This window comes from Rhinopithecus bieti, unplaced genomic scaffold (genome assembly GCF_001698545.2).
Source record: "Rhinopithecus bieti isolate Rb0 unplaced genomic scaffold, ASM169854v2 scaffold_5191, whole genome shotgun sequence".
NCBI lineage: Eukaryota > Metazoa > Chordata > Mammalia > Primates > Cercopithecidae > Rhinopithecus > Rhinopithecus bieti.
Window position 1 is genome coordinate 1,228,026 of NW_016804727.1, and position 17,324 is coordinate 1,245,349.

Consider the following 17,324-nt stretch of genomic DNA (forward strand, 5'->3'; position numbering starts at 1 on the left):
TACAAAAAAATTGACTGGGCGTGGTGGCGGGCGCCTGTAGTCCCAGCTACTCGGGAGGCTGAGGCAGGAAAATGGTGTGAACCCAGGAGGCGGAGCTTGCAGTGAGCCGAGTTTGCGCCACTGCACTCCAGTCTGGGCGACAAAGCGAGACTCCATCTCAAAAAAAAAAAAAAAAAAGAGAGACAGAATCTCACTTCATGGCCCAGCCTAGAGAACAGTGGTGCAATAGCTGGGACTACAGGACTGAGCCACCACACCAGGCCTGGAAATCCAGTTTTAATTTGTGAACTACAAATGGTTGGCAACTGTTTCCTTAATTGTTATTGCAGGAGTAGGCCCAACATGAGTCCATATGTAGCCCTTCTCTGGTCTGGTGGGAACTGTGGGAAATGGTGATGACCGTGACTTGAAATACTCAGAAGGTGCATGACAAACAAATTCCAAGTATTCCATCTTCCTTGGAAGATCTTCCTCTGGCCCTGGAAGGCAGCCAAGGGAAAGGTTAAATACATTTTTGACCATATACATCATTTTCATAAGATGTTAAAATTTCTAGACACTGGGAGAGACCACTTTGGGAGCAACCTGGCATTAGCCCTTGAAACATGCAGTACTTTGAAATTATTCTTAATCATTTTTTCTTCTTTAATGGCTTAAAGAATATGGAATTCTCCCAAAAACAGCGATTGAACACTTGCATCATGTTTATTTTGTACCCACACTGTTGTAAGTTTACACATATCAATACCTTCATTCCTCACAGCAACCTTCTGAGGTAGGCATTATTATTATTATTCCCATTTTACACATGAGGAAAGTGAGGCAAGAGAAACTAAGAAATTTGCCAAAGTCACATGGCTGGTAAATGGCGGGCTGTGAACCCAGACACTCTGGCTCCAGAACTGGTGTTCTGACCTCACGCCATGCTGCCTCGCTGTAGGACAAGGATGCATATCAGAATCTGGGGATTAGAAAGCGGAGGCAGTAGAGGAATCCTGAAGGTGATTCTGATACATCACTGCCTCTGCTGGGATCCTGACCCACAGATACGGTAAATAAAAGTTCTATGTACTTATAAGCAGAAGGCTAGAACTGTTTGGTAATGTATCAAACTTGACATGTAGGTGAGAATAACAGTGGTATATTATTTGTCCCTGGAGTTCTCTTCAAAAAAATATTTATGCTTGTTCTCAGGATGCAAAAGTAATGATGCATGCTCGTTGCAGAAAGATTAAAAAGTCTGAAGTAACTTTAAAAATCTGAAAACTTTTAAAATTGTATTGATCAGTAAATTCTTGTGAGTCTATGTCAAAACTGTTTTGGCAGCTTTGAAATTAACAAAAGCACAGCAGTTGCCATTTCAACTATCAGCCTTTATGCTATAAAGGCCTAGGATGACATGTGTAGCATGCAGAGGTATACATACTTAGAATTTGCAAGTATGGGATAACTGGGATAGTTCTTTTCTAAATTATTTTTGAACAGGTTTGTATAAATAAGTGACCTAAATAACCTAGTTCCTGAGCAATAAATTATTGTAGTACAGTTTAACCCTGGGTCACTCTAAAAAAATCTTATCCGTATCACTTCTTAGTAGATGCACGTTGCTCTAACTCAAAATAACTGATAGCACTCAAACTCCAGCTACATAAAATGCCTCATATTTTCTATAAAGCTCTCTTAATTTTTTTGTACTTAATTATACTCATGCTTTTTTTATTATGGACTGAACTGCATCCCCCCCATCCTCCAAATTCATATGTTGAAGCCCTAATCCCCATGTGATGGTACTTGGAGATCAGACCTTTAGGGAGGCAATTAAGGTTAAATGAAACCATAAGGGTGGGGCCCTCATCTGACAGAAATGGTGTCCTTGTAAGAAGAGACACCAAAGAACTCTCTCTCCATGAAAGGCCATGTGAGGACACAGCAAGAAGGTGGCTATTTACAAGCCAGGAAGAAAAGCCTCCCCAGAAATCCATGTTACTAGCACCTTGATGTTGGACTTCAGCCTCCAAAACTGTGAGAAAGTGACTTTCTGGTGTTTAAGCCACTCAGTCTGTGACATTTTGTCCTGACAGCCCAAGCTGACTAACACACTTTTTTACATAATATTGGAGAGTTAACTAAGTTAAAGAACCTAGTGCCATTTGTCAAACTTGCCTATGATATAGGAGGCGGGATCAAATTGGTCTCTGGGGCTAGAGAGGGTAGGAATGAGCCACGTCAGTGCTGCACTCTTCTCGCAATACTGGTCCTGGATAAAACCTCTGATTTGAGCGTAGTAGGGCTTTCCATCTTGTTCATCAATCACAGAAACAACATCACCAATTTGGTAATATACTCCCTGGGTGAAAGAGAAGATAATCCCACATTGAAAATAAAAATAGAACACCACAGCTATGAATGAACCTTAATAGGTAAACAAGTTTTCAAAGTGGTCAATAAAAGGTGTTCAAGATGGTCTAATGTACCAATGTTTATATGTTTGGTGTCAATTCTAAAGTTGTTTCACTTTTGAATGAAAATTATACATACACATTCGAGGGTGCATATATGACAGTTGACATCTGGAAAAAACATTTATTCATAAACGACTTTGATTTTATATTGCTATAATACTATCCCTACTTTTAAAAAACAGATTTTATTTTTTACAGAGGTTTTAAGTTTACAGTAAAATTGAGCAGAAGTAGAGAGATTTCCCATAGACTCCCTGCCCCACACATGCACATCCTCCCCTATTATCAATAACCCCTCCCACCACTGGAGTGGTACACTTGTTACACGGATGAACCTACACTGACACAGCATCATCAAAGACCAGAGTTCACATTAGGGTTCACTCTTGGTGCTGTGTATTCTATAGGGTTGGGCAAATGAATAATGACATGTAACCACCATTATAGTATCATACAAAGACAGTATTAATCGTTTCACTGCCCTAAAATCCTCTGTGCTCCATACTGTCCCTACTTTGTTAGCCATAGTCATGAAGTGGTAGTAAGGTTAAACGGCTTGCTGAAAGTCATAGAGACTGCAGCTGAAGCTCCTACGTCAGCTCAGTAGTCTTTCTCTGTACTGTGTTGAAAATCAATGCTGATTTAATAAGAATGCATTCTACATGCCACCCTCCCCAACCATCCATTCAAAGAAAAGAGATACCATGAATTCAAACCAAAACAAATTCAAACCAAAATAATCTTTGGATTATAGTCTTCAGGATGTTTACCTCAACCTATTATACATCTCCTAGACTCACTGCTGCCTTTCTCTTCCACTCCCAGTTGAGTTTTATATCCTTCCACAACAGAACTACTAGTACTTCTGGAATTCAAGGCTTTGTGTCTCATTCATTTCTGTTCCACTTTATACCCAACTAACTAATGTGTGCATGTCCTGTGTTAAATCCTCCCTATGACTCTATTATCCATCCTATGTCCTCTTTCCTGGGTCTTAAGCTGGAAATAATCTCTCCCCTAAACACCCATAATGGTTGATCCAAATCTTCATAACATCCAGCACCTCCTTAAGTGGGTGTAGTTTTCTCGGTGGGATATACTGTCCTTGACATGGGAACAGTGTAATTAATTGCTGCTTCCCTTCAAACAGGGACTTGACAGCAGGTAAACCTGCAGGAATGTGTACCTCAACCATAAAACACTTCTGAGGAAATACTTCCAGTAACGGAACTGTAACATAGCACCTGATAGGCCAGGAGTTTTTTCCTGGTGGACCCTTTATCCAAGTGTCTGAGGGTGGCTGTTTCATCCGGGTCACTATGGATGGGTCTGGTCTATGCAGGCCACAGTCTGTTACTTGCTAGTTCCTACCCATCAACAGCTGGTCCTTCCTCCCAGTCATGAGTCCAAAGTTATTTATCATACAGTTTGCATTTATGGTTCGCTTTGTCCACATGTATAATCAATATTTCCAAATTCTAAATGAGAATACTTGCTTATCATAGGCTTATCATGCATATCACAGCATACTCAAATGTATGCTGAATGAATATGAATCCAAAACATCTGCTTTCATAGTGTGAAGGCAGAAATGCAAAGTAAAGACAATGTCTTAGTGAAAGATTCCAGTAGTAGGCAGTGCCTGGCACATAGTAGGTATTTATTAATATATGTTGTGTTGCGTACATATATATAACACCAAACAGGACTAAGTCACTGATCTGAATAGTCTCCTCATTTGCTGACAGGATTCAAGGTTTCTGGTGGAGAAAAGGGATCCACAAGAGAACAGCACTAGCTTAGGCATCACCAGACCTGAGTTCATGGAGTTGTTCTGCCACTGCCATGCTCCAAGGAGGCCACTCAGCCGTTCTGGGTCTTGGGTTGTCACACTCTTGACTGTTGACCCCAGTGGCTCCCACTCAGGCTCCTCTTGCAGGCCTGGTCTGGGCTCTAGCTCAGTGGCTGGCAGTGACCTCTTCAACTTGCCACCATGGTGCTGTCTGCCAGTGGCACTGTTGTGACAGCCCCCACAATACTGGGCATTTGCAACATTGCTTGACTACTTTGTAGGATTATTGTCCTTACCATTTAATAAACATGGGTGGCAGACAACAATACGAAAGTACAGTCAGTCACAATAACAGGTCCCACACGCCTTTCCATGGAGACACACAAGGAAATCATTAGCACACTAAACCTGTAGCTCAACAAGTTGCTTCTGGCCTTAATCTGTAAACTGTGAAGGTAATGCACAAATATGAAGATATGATAATTCCTACTATTCATTGAGTGCTTACTCTGCTAAGTGCTTAACACATATGATTTCACTTGACCCACTGAGGTAGAAACTATTTACAATTCCTATTTTAGAAATGAGACATCAGAGAGGTTGGTCCTCGTCACATAGCTAGTCACTTGCTAAAGTTATAGAGCCAGGAACTATGCTCTAGGCTTAAGCTCTGGTATGAGACTGCCTCACTCCATGACTTGTTGGCTATGTGATCTTGGACAAGTTAATTAACCTTGCTGTGCCTCAATCTTCTCATCCAGAAAATGGGGATAGTAGTATCCACCTCATAGGGTGAACTGAATGAAATAAAGCATGCAAAATGCTCAGTCACTGATACATAGCAACTGTTTGCTAAACTTTAGATATTTTATTAACAATGTATTAAATGTTGGAAAAACAAGAGACATGTTTGCCTGTATACAGACTTCTTTTGTTGTTGGTTTTTCCCAGTTCTGCTGAGGAATGCCAGTGTAACCCTGTGGGGAAGAACAGACTTCCACTATATAGATTGCGGGCTTTAAAAAAAGTATACTTAAGGGCATAATCACTTGAGTTTCTCAGTCCACCTGGGTCAAGTATAAAGCACTAACTCACACCACTGTCCCCTAAATGACAGTTCAGATCCCAAAGCACCAAATAGCCTTCAATGGTTGCTGCCTGTGCCGTGCCAGGCCTGCCGAGCCTTGGAGGGGTCTATATTCTAATTCCTTTCCTAAGACTTCTGGTTTAAACACAACAATCTGTCACTTCTCTCACTGAGGTATCAGATGTCCATGGACTTTGGCCGTAGGAAACCTGACCTCCTCATTCTTTTATCAAAACATCTTGGAATTCCTCTCACCATGGATTTCTAGTAGGTGTTAATCCTCACTACTGCCCTTCCTCAGCTCAACTCCACTTAAAGGCATTTTAGAACCTCTGGGCCTACTCTACCCATCTGACACCACAGTCTACAACCTGTACTAGTCCAAATCCTGCCTCTGTCCTTCTCGTTCTTCAATGCCATCACACTAATGGCTCCTCTTCCATGGCTCCACACTACACAATCAGCATTCTAAGAACAATTTCTATAACCTACACTAAAAAACAATACTTACGATCCTCACATCATATGTCAGTGGGCACCTTCTCCTCCCACTTCAGCTCTAGATGAGATGTTTGAATAACAGTCACTCATGGGGGAAAATAGTTAAGAAGGGAACAAAAAGTATAATCACACCTTAAACAAATAAAGAGGAGAACTAATCCAACATTTTAGTGGCACATTACCCACTAGGCCCAACTCTTCCTTCAGTAACTCTACAAAAGCTTACCTTGTAGAAGATTGATTCTGCCGTGATTATAGTGGAAACCGACTCAGGAGCTTTGATGGGCTATGAAAATACAAAACACGTTAGCACATTCATAGTATGTATGTGTGTACAGGTATTTTCCCAGCCCTATGAGAGTTCTATAATTTGAGAAATACTAAACTGTACTGTTTGGTGACAAGAACTGCAATAAAAAGATAAACGATTTTCTGAATGTTGTGGCAAAGCAGTCTATTTCCACTANATTCGAGGGTGCATATATGACAGTTGACATCTGGAAAAAACATTTATTCATAAACGACTTTGATTTTATATTGCTATAATACTATCCCTACTTTTTAAAAAACAGATTTTATTTTTTACAGAGGTTTTAAGTTTACAGTAAAATTGAGCAGAAGTAGAGAGATTTCCCATAGACTCCCTGCCCCCACACATGCACATCCTCCCCTATTATCAATAACCCCTCCCACCACTGGAGTGGTACACTTGTTACACGGATGAACCTACACTGACACAGCATCATCAAAGACCAGAGTTCACATTAGGGTTCACTCTTGGTGCTGTGTATTCTATAGGGTTGGGCAAATGAATAATGACATGTAACCACCATTATAGTATCATACAAAGACAGTATTAATCGTTTCACTGCCCTAAAAATCCTCTGTGCTCCATACTGTCCCTACTTTGTTAGCCATAGTCATGAAGTGGTAGTAAGGTTAAACGGCTTGCTGAAAGTCATAGAGACTGCAGCTGAAGCTCCTACGTCAGCTCAGTAGTCTTTCTCTGTACTGTGTTGAAAATCAATGCTGATTTAATAAGAATGCATTCTACATGCCACCCTCCCCAACCATCCATTCAAAGAAAAGAGATACCATGAATTCAAACCAAAACAAATTCAAACCAAAAATAATCTTTGGATTATAGTCTTCAGGATGTTTACCTCAACCTATTATACATCTCCTAGACTCACTGCTGCCTTTCTCTTCCACTCCCAGTTGAGTTTTATATCCTTCCACAACAGAACTACTAGTACTTCTGGAATTCAAGGCTTTGTGTCTCATTCATTTCTGTTCCACTTTATACCCAACTAACTAATGTGTGCATGTCCTGTGTTAAATCCTCCCTATGACTCTATTATCCATCCTATGTCCTCTTTCCTGGGTCTTAAGCTGGAAATAATCTCTCCCCTAAACACCCATAATGGTTGATCCAAATCTTCATAACATCCAGCACCTCCTTAAGTGGGTGTAGTTTTCTCGGTGGGATATACTGTCCTTGACATGGGAACAGTGTAATTAATTGCTGCTTCCCTTCAAACAGGGACTTGACAGCAGGTAAACCTGCAGGAATGTGTACCTCAACCATAAAAACACTTCTGAGGAAATACTTCCAGTAACGGAACTGTAACATAGCACCTGATAGGCCAGGAGTTTTTTCCTGGTGGACCCTTTATCCAAGTGTCTGAGGGTGGCTGTTTCATCCGGGTCACTATGGATGGGTCTGGTCTATGCAGGCCACAGTCTGTTACTTGCTAGTTCCTACCCATCAACAGCTGGTCCTTCCTCCCAGTCATGAGTCCAAAGTTATTTATCATACAGTTTGCATTTATGGTTCGCTTTGTCCACATGTATAATCAATATTTCCAAATTCTAAATGAGAATACTTGCTTATCATAGGCTTATCATGCATATCACAGCATACTCAAATGTATGCTGAATGAATATGAATCCAAAACATCTGCTTTCATAGTGTGAAGGCAGAAATGCAAAGTAAAGACAATGTCTTAGTGAAAGATTCCAGTAGTAGGCAGTGCCTGGCACATAGTAGGTATTTATTAATATATGTTGTGTTGCGTACATATATATAACACCAAACAGGACTAAGTCACTGATCTGAATAGTCTCCTCATTTGCTGACAGGATTCAAGGTTTCTGGTGGAGAAAAGGGATCCACAAGAGAACAGCACTAGCTTAGGCATCACCAGACCTGAGTTCATGGAGTTGTTCTGCCACTGCCATGCTCCAAGGAGGCCACTCAGCCGTTCTGGGTCTTGGGTTGTCACACTCTTGACTGTTGACCCCAGTGGCTCCCACTCAGGCTCCTCTTGCAGGCCTGGTCTGGGCTCTAGCTCAGTGGCTGGCAGTGACCTCTTCAACTTGCCACCATGGTGCTGTCTGCCAGTGGCACTGTTGTGACAGCCCCACAATACTGGGCATTTGCAACATTGCTTGACTACTTTGTAGGATTATTGTCCTTACCATTTAATAAACATGGGTGGCAGACAACAATACGAAAGTACAGTCAGTCACAATAACAGGTCCCACACGCCTTTCCATGGAGACACACAAGGAAATCATTAGCACACTAAACCTGTAGCTCAACAAGTTGCTTCTGGCCTTAATCTGTAAACTGTGAAGGTAATGCACAAATATGAAGATATGATAATTCCTACTATTCATTGAGTGCTTACTCTGCTAAGTGCTTAACACATATGATTTCACTTGACCCACTGAGGTAGAAACTATTTACAATTCCTATTTTAGAAATGAGACATCAGAGAGGTTGGTCCTCGTCACATAGCTAGTCACTTGCTAAAGTTATAGAGCCAGGAACTATGCTCTAGGCTTAAGCTCTGGTATGAGACTGCCTCACTCCATGACTTGTTGGCTATGTGATCTTGGACAAGTTAATTAACCTTGCTGTGCCTCAATCTTCTCATCCAGAAAATGGGGATAGTAGTATCCACCTCATAGGGTGAACTGAATGAAATAAAGCATGCAAAATGCTCAGTCACTGATACATAGCAACTGTTTGCTAAACTTTAGATATTTTATTAACAATGTATTAAATGTTGGAAAACAAGAGACATGTTTGCCTGTATACAGACTTCTTTTGTTGTTGGTTTTCCCAGTTCTGCTGAGGAATGCCAGTGTAACCCTGTGGGGAAGAACAGACTTCCACTATATAGATTGCGGGCTTTAAAAAAAGTATACTTAAGGGCATAATCACTTGAGTTTCTCAGTCCACCTGGGTCAAGTATAAAGCACTAACTCACACCACTGTCCCCTAAATGACAGTTCAGATCCCAAAGCACCAAATAGCCTTCAATGGTTGCTGCCTGTGCCGTGCCAGGCCTGCCGAGCCTTGGAGGGGTCTATATTCTAATTCCTTTCCTAAGACTTCTGGTTTAAACACAACAATCTGTCACTTCTCTCACTGAGGTATCAGATGTCCATGGACTTTGGCCGTAGGAAACCTGACCTCCTCATTCTTTTATCAAAACATCTTGGAATTCCTCTCACCATGGATTTCTAGTAGGTGTTAATCCTCACTACTGCCCTTCCTCAGCTCAACTCCACTTAAAGGCATTTTAGAACCTCTGGGCCTACTCTACCCATCTGACACCACAGTCTACAACCTGTACTAGTCCAAATCCTGCCTCTGTCCTTCTCGTTCTTCAATGCCATCACACTAATGGCTCCTCTTCCATGGCTCCACACTACACAATCAGCATTCTAAGAACAATTTCTATAACCTACACTAAAAAACAATACTTACGATCCTCACATCATATGTCAGTGGGCACCTTCTCCTCCCACTTCAGCTCTAGATGAGATGTTTGAATAACAGTCACTCATGGGGAAAATAGTTAAGAAGGGAACAAAAGTATAATCACACCTTAAACAAATAAAGAGGAGAACTAATCCAACATTTTAGTGGCACATTACCCACTAGGCCCAACTCTTCCTTCAGTAACTCTACAAAAGCTTACCTTGTAGAAGATTGATTCTGCCGTGATTATAGTGGAAACCGACTCAGGAGCTTTGATGGGCTATGAAAATACAAAACACGTTAGCACATTCATAGTATGTATGTGTGTACAGGTATTTTCCCAGCCCTATGAGAGTTCTATAATTTGAGAAATACTAAACTGTACTGTTTGGTGACAAGAACTGCAATAAAAAGATAAACGATTTTCTGAATGTTGTGGCAAAGCAGTCTATTTCCACTACAGTTTCTGCTACTATTAGCTTAAAAATTGCTGAGACGAAGAACAAGCTTCGATTATGCTGCTGAGATCTAATGCAAAGTCCTCTCAGAGCTTCACTACACATAAACATTCCAGTTATAAAAATGTACCTGCTCTAATAGCCTGAGCATGACAGAATGCAAGTAATAAAAAATGTACAGATGAATACAAAGTGAAAAATGTCTCCTTGAAGACATTTTCCAAGTCAACTATTTAGCCGTAATACTCAATGTCAGTTTTCTAGCAAGCTGGAACTAAGGCTTTAGAAACTTTGAGTTCGTAGTAATTTGCTACCATCCAACCATTTTTGAAATCCCTACTAAAGCTTCAATACATACTTTTATGCCACAACATAGAAAGTAGGCCTCCCCAGATGTGTCTTGCTTAGTAACATTGAAGGGTTGCAGACAAACGATAACGAATTAATTGCTGAGAACATGGTATACTACACTTAAAAGGAAAAAAATGTGCATATGTGATACAAATAAGATATTTTGCATAATCAACAAATGCCTCGCTTAACTAAATTATAAAAATCTCAAATAAATTAGAAGCAACTACTTTGAATAAGAAAATACTTTGGGGAAGGGAACATCACACACTGGGGTCCATCGGAGATGGGGGGCAAGGGGAGGGAGAGCATTAGGACAAATACCTAATGCACGTGGGCCTTAAAACCTAGATGGTGGGTTGACAGGTGCAGCAAACCACCATGGCACATGTATACCTATGTAACAAACCTGCACGTCCTGCACATGTATCCCAGAATTTAAAGTAAAATTTTAAAAAATTAATTAAATTAAATTACATTAAAAAAAAGAAAATAGTCTGCCATCTGCATAAGTCTACTGCAGGGTCCCTTTGTGTTTTAGAAATAAATATGCCCAACTTCAAAAATGTCTTTACGGGTAAGTGAAACATTCCTGTTCTGAAAAAAAAGAATACCATACTGAGACTTAAAAAAATAGTCCATAATGCACTGTCCATTGCGTTTGAACATTATCCCTTGTTTATAAAAACTGATAATTGCAATAAAAATATGCTTTCAACTATTTCCAGCACAGGTCTTTCAACAATGTCTTTTCTTAGAGCAGAAGAGATAAGGCTTAGCAGAATTTTTGACTCATATTCATCAAATACATCATCATCATAAGTCAGTAAGATACATTTTCTGGGGCTTTAATAACAAATAAATATGCAAATGAGTTCTAGTGTTAATATTTACTTAGATTTTTAAAGAATGAAAAAAAAAGTTTTCTTAGTGTACCTGGCCATATCAAGAACCATAATCTCTCCCCTTCCTTTCCATAGAGAACCCAAAAAAATGGGCTCAAGGCTGATGTTTCTTTTAAACCCATATTTTATATTTTCCAGGGGAAAAAAATAAAAGCTAAAAAAAAAAAAAAAAAGGAAAGAGTATTATTAACTTTAAAAATAGTGAGCCTCCTGCAACAGAGCTCATTCCCTTTTGGGGAGTCTGGACCACTCCCCAGAATACTAAGGAAGGGCTACCAAGGGCAGAGTCCAAGTTCAATGGTGAGAAATGAAGGCAGTGGCAGGATACACACAACATCATTACAGTAAAAGGCACTGTCCACAAATATCTTACATTTTTCAATTTAAATATATGTCTTCTCCCTTTTCCTTTGGTGGAAACTTTCTTCTCAGCAGCCGGAGTAGATTTGTATTTAGTGTTTCTGAGCCGAGCAGACCTCCTGTGAATTTCCTGCTTACTCTGTTACACAAACAAATTAAAGAACAGAGAAAGAAGTAAAAAGTGTATAAAGGTTGCAATACAATCATCTTACAAGGATCCCAGAGTATGTACTTTATAGGCGTATTTAACAATTAAGAGTGCGCCTTTGCTTTTCAACAGAGGTAATTTCAGCAACTGGGCTAAAACCGGAAGTTCAGCACAGGAATCTCGGAGCTCGCTGGACAGGCGTCTCCAGAGCCTCCAAAAGGTGTGAGCTGCTTGTAATAGGGCAGGAGGCGGAAGTAGGAGCCAGTCTAGGCCAAGACAAACATTATTCATTTGTTGTGTCTACAATAGAGAAAAATACTTAACAACTTTACTCCCTAAGGCCAGATAACGTATTAGGTTACGGCGCCTCCTACAACTGAATACTTAAGCTGCCATTTACAATAATGACATAATAATCTTACTTCATAGCCTGATATGACAAAACCTTTAACAAGGAATGAGGTCCAGCACCTGCATTTGTGGCATGACCCTGTTTACGACTGTGTAGACGTGTGTATATTGAGATTTTCTTAAGGGCTTTACATCTTGGTTCTTATTGCTTTGAATTTCTTATAATAACAGGTGCTTTGCAATGGGTCAAACCAAAGATCTCAGAAGGAGGTGGGGAGGGGCGTTCCAGTGGCAGGACTACGGCCATCTGGGAAGCCCGGGCCCTACCGCTCCCAACCCGCCTGGCCCCTGCCGCCTAGCGCCTGGTCGGCCTCCGCCGGCGGGAGGGGCCGGAGGAGCTCACCTGCTTGCCGCCCCCGCCCCCGTTGCTCTGCGGAGGAGTGGCGGAGGTGCTGGCGAAGGTCGCCGCGCCGAAGCCGCCGCTGCTGCCCCCAGTCCCTCCAGCCGCCCCGGAGCCTGCGCCCCCGCTGCCCGCGCCGCCCCGGCCAGTGCAATGATGGCAGAGGATCTCCCCCTGCGCGCCCTTCTTCCACATGGAGGACGACGTGGTCTTGCATACGCTGCAGGTGGGCTTCAGGCCCAGCGGCATGGTGGCCGGCTCGGGCGGCCCCCGCGGGCGCAGAGACACGGGAATGGCGGACGCTAGCCCGGCCGCCCCCTGGTCGGCCCACCACTCCCGGCGATAGGAAGAGCGGTGAGGGCGACAGCACCGAGCCGCCAGTGAAGGTACCAGGCCGCTAGCGCTGTCGCGTGGAGGCGGGAAGCGGGTTCCGCGGGCTCCGCTGGCTCAGCGCCCAGCACCAGCCCCGGGAGGCCCGAGGCACTGGGAAGCAGGATCGGGAACGGGATATGGCCGGCGGGGACGCGGAGGCTTCCGGCGGTGAGCTGGCCCCGGGGCCGCGCAGCCCGACCGCCTGACCGGAAGTGCAGCACCCGGAATTACTGGGAGCTTGCCGTAGTTCCGCTTGCTGTCGCCTAGAGGCGCGGTTCTCAAACTTTTTGGTGTCAGGCGTAGAATTTGTGGGGTAAAATGCAGGACGCCCAATGAAATGTGACTTTCAGGTAAACGACGAACAATTGTTTTTAGTGTGAGTGTATCCCATGCAATAATGGTTTATCTGAGAGGAGTTTAACTGGGAGTCCTGTATTTTTATGTGCTATATCTGGCAATCCAGGTCTGGCGTGGTGGCTCACGCTTGCAATCCCAGCACTTTGGGAGACCAAGGCTGGCGGATTACTTGAGCTCAGGAGTTCGAGATCAGCCTGGCCAACATGGTGAAACCCCTTCTCTACTAAAAATACAAAAGTTAGCCAGGCTCAGTGGCGGACTCCGGGGTAATCCCAGCTACTCTGGAGGCTGCGGCAGAAGAATCTCTTGAGTGTGGGAGGTAGAGGCTGCAGTGAGCCAAGATCGCGCCATTGCACTTCAGCCTAGGGGATAGAGTGAGACTCTGACTCAATTAAAAAAAAAAAAATCTGGCAATCTTTCTCAGGACCCCTTTACACTCTTAACAATTATAATTTGGACATGCCCCTACATCTCCCCCCCACCCATACTTTTGTTTAGTTGAATTCAGAGCATGCCATTTACGGACATCGACAAGGGGTTCAGAAAATGCCATCCACTGACATTTATGTCTTAGAAATTGAAATTGAGACATTTTACAGCCTAAGATGTCAAGCGCACATTCTTCAGCCATTGGGTAATATCGCTGCAAGTCCCTTGGACTCTGAAGAGTATACCGATTAGAGAATGTGGAGAAAATTGAATAACTGGCTGTTATTCAATTCAAAACTGTTGGAAAACAGTTTTGGCTCAGAGGACCCAGCAGTTGACAAACAGTGGGCCTGGGACAAGCGCAGTATGAGAAGTCAGATCGCCTCTTTTAATGTCACTAGTCAGTACAGGCCTCGCCAGACAAATAAGTCTCTCCTCAGCCTCGCTTGGAAGAGCATGTCCTCTCTTCATGATCCTGGGTTTCCTAGACTTAGTATCCTTGGAAAGGTCTTGATAAATATATTGTGGTGGGAAGCAATGGGGAGAAACAAATGCCTATTATGTCACAAAAACCACATTTAGTGCTTATGACAACCTTGGAATGAGATATTATCAGATTTTACTGTTAATTGGTGATCAACAGAGGCACTTCTATGTGAACTGGCTGTCATTATAGCTGCTGCCATTGGCACTAATTTCAAGGAGGACTTTGGAGCAGCCCTCTGGGGTGTGGGTTGTGGCTCAGTCATCCCCCCTCTAAATCTCAGTTTCTGTAACAGTAAAAATAAGTTTCCAGGACTGTTACGGGGATTAGGGCCAACTGTAAAAGTGCTTGAGGAGACTAGGTGAAGAGTGTTTAGAGCCTGCCATCCCAAATATGCCACTTTGGCATATTGATTCTTCTGAGCCAGAGGCAATGGAGCAAAAACAGATGCAGGGAAGGCTCTCTGACCACCCTCTTTCTGTTTAAAGTGGAACATAAAAGTTCCCTTGTGAAAGGTGCCCTTTCTGTACCAGGAAGAGGAGAATATTATTGCCAGAGGCAGGGTTGCCACTGAGATGAATCTACAAACAAAACCTTACAAAAATTTGTAACCTATATTTTCCATTAACTTTCCACATACAGTTCTTAGTCACTTTCCCACAATTTGCCAACCTTAGCCCAAGCCCCTTTGTTGTGTCACATCCCTGCAATTTATTATTCTTTGTTTAAAAGGACGTATAAGCTTTTGGGCCTAGTAACTTCTACGGGTCTTTATTTTTCTTACAAAGGCTCCTGTGCATGTATAAAAACATTAAAACTTTTATGTCTTTTCTGGTAAATCTGTCTTATGTTAGTTTAATTCCCATGCCCAGCCACAGAACCAAAGAGGTGAGAAGAGGCCAGGCATAGTGGCTCATGCCTGTAATCCCAGCACTTTGGGAGGCTGAGGCAGGTGGATCACCTGAGGTCAGGGGTTTAAGACCAGTCTGGTCAACATAGCGAAACCCCATCTCTACTAAAAATACAAAAAATTAACTGTGTGTAGTGGCAGGCACCTGTAATCCCAGCTACTCTGGAGGCTGAGGTGGGATAGTCACAAACCTGGGAGGCACCTGGGCAACAGAGCGAGGGACTCTGCCAAAAATAAAAAATAAAAAATAAATGGTGGGAAAGTTTTTCCTCACCTACAGTGTGAGGAAATCTAGGCTCTTGATTTCCATGCTCCTGAATTTCTCTCCATTTGGGAACATATACCTCTCCTTGCAGCTCATCTGCAAGAGACTCCCTCTCATTCACTGAAAACTTTGGCCCATAGCTCACCAGCTTCCTCTCCACTACAGGACACTGCCATGGATCAGGTCAATATCCACATGTACAATTGTCCCCCAGTATCCATGGAGGATTGATTCCAGGACTCCCGATGATACCAAAATCCACAATCCACAGATGCTCAAGTCCCTTATATAAAATGGCATAGAATTTGCATATAACCTATGCGCACCCTCCTGTGTGCTTTAAATCATCTCTAGATTACTTATACCAAATATGAAATAAATGCTATATAAATAGTTCCTATATTGTATTGCTTTATTTTTATTGTCATATTGTTCATATTTATATTTATCTATTTTTGAGAATATTTTTGGTCTGTGGTTGGTTGAGTTTGTGGATGTGGAATCCATGGCTCTGGAGGGCCAACTGAATAACCACCCAGCAGCAGGCTTCTCAATTCCTCCTCATCCCACTCATCTTCATCCTTTGTCCTTGTCAGCTCCCCAGTCCTTGGCTGCTGTATCCTCTAATCTTCTTAGATGATTAGGAAGATTTACATTTTTTTCCTTGCAAGTCTTTTTTTTTTTGGAAATTGTGCTTCCTTTTGAATACTTAATTCACACTGTTTCCTCTCTTGGATGCTACTATGGTAACAATCAGGTCCCCACCTCTCAAGAACATTGCATCTGACCAGCTGAGAGCCAGCGTGAGAGCCAGCCTGAACATGGGCCCCAAACCAGGGTTTTTGGAATAACAAGGAACAGCAAAAACCAACCTTTCCCTTCACTTAGAAAGGAAGTATGAATAGGAAGGCCCCCATCTCCACTGTCCAAACAGAAAACCAAGACTCAGTGCCAACATGGAAAACAAAATGGATCAGGAATGAAGTACAGTACCCCTCACATACTCAAGGTCAAAATGGGTTTGGGGAAATACTTACTGGACCATCTGGCCTCTTCTAGTAGGCATGGCCCCATACCAGCATTTTTAAAAGAAGATGTTTTCATTCTTCTTACATTTCCTAAAGGGCTATAAAATCTACTAAAAGAGATACAATAACTCAGAGTAAATCAGCTCACTCAAAAGAATCATTCCTGGATAATCATTTTTGGTTGCTGAGATTATTCAGCACATTACTTCAAAGTGGCAAAATTCAGGGCAATCTGAGAAAAGAGAATTAAAAAGTGGTGGCCACATTTGCTGACATGTTTATGTAGGACACACAACACAACTCCCATTGTTTTCAGTGTGTATGTCAAGAGCCCAAGATCCCTGATCATCAAAATAAGTTATTTTGTGCATTACAGTACACAGGACAACAGAGGGAATGACACTTTCTTGGAGGGTGTTGCAGGAAGTCGGGGACCCCGAACAGAGGGACCAGCTGGAGCCGTGGCAGAGGAACATAAATTGTGAAGATTTCGGCCAGGCGCGGTGGCTCACACCTGTAATCTCAGCACTTTGGGAGGCCGAGACAAGTGGATCACCTGAGGTTGGGATTTCAAGACCAGCCTGACCAACATGGAGAAACCCCATCTCTACTAAAAATACAAAAAATTAGCCGGGCGTGGTGGTGCATGCCTGTAATCCCAGCTACTAGGGAGGCTGAGGCAAGAGAATCGCTTGAACCCCAGAGGCAGAGGTTGCAGTGAGCCAAGATTGCACCACTGCACTCCAACCTGGGCAACAAGAGAGAGACTCCGTCTCAAAAAAAGAAAAAAAAATTGTGAAGATTTCATGGACATTTATCAGTTCCTAAATAATACGTTTATAATTTCTTTTTTTTTTTTTTGAGACGGAGTCTCGCTCTGTCGCCCGGG

The 17,324-nt window shown here is 42.5% G+C and overlaps 1 protein-coding gene across 1 annotated transcript; it reads right to left on the bottom strand.

The window, feature by feature from the left end:
• Positions 1–147: 147 nt before the first annotated feature.
• On the bottom strand, positions 148–13,186 carry GATAD1 (GATA zinc finger domain containing 1). Its single transcript, XM_017870312.1, has 5 exons — positions 12,594–13,186; positions 11,705–11,830; positions 9,838–9,897; positions 2,164–2,347; positions 148–479 (listed from the first exon to the last, which is right to left on the bottom strand). The coding sequence occupies exons 1-5, from the start codon at positions 12,837–12,839 to the stop codon at positions 289–291; spliced, it is 807 nt and encodes a 268-aa protein (XP_017725801.1). The 5' UTR covers positions 12,840–13,186; the 3' UTR covers positions 148–288.
• Positions 13,187–17,324: the final 4,138 nt, after the last annotated feature.

Excerpts from the sequence above, each read along its gene's own strand:
- GATAD1 (XM_017870312.1), bottom strand. The coding sequence starts at position 12,839 with ATGCCGCTGGGCCTGAAGCCCACCTGCAGCGTATGCAAGACCACGTCG. Across the intron at positions 9,898-11,704 it reads ATATATTTAAATTGAAAAAT|CCCATCAAAGCTCCTGAGTC; the intron begins GTAAGATATTTG and ends GTATTTTCATAG. Across the intron at positions 2,348-9,837 it reads CAGAATCAATCTTCTACAAG|GGAGTATATTACCAAATTGG; the intron begins GTAAGCTTTTGT and ends TCTTTCACCCAG.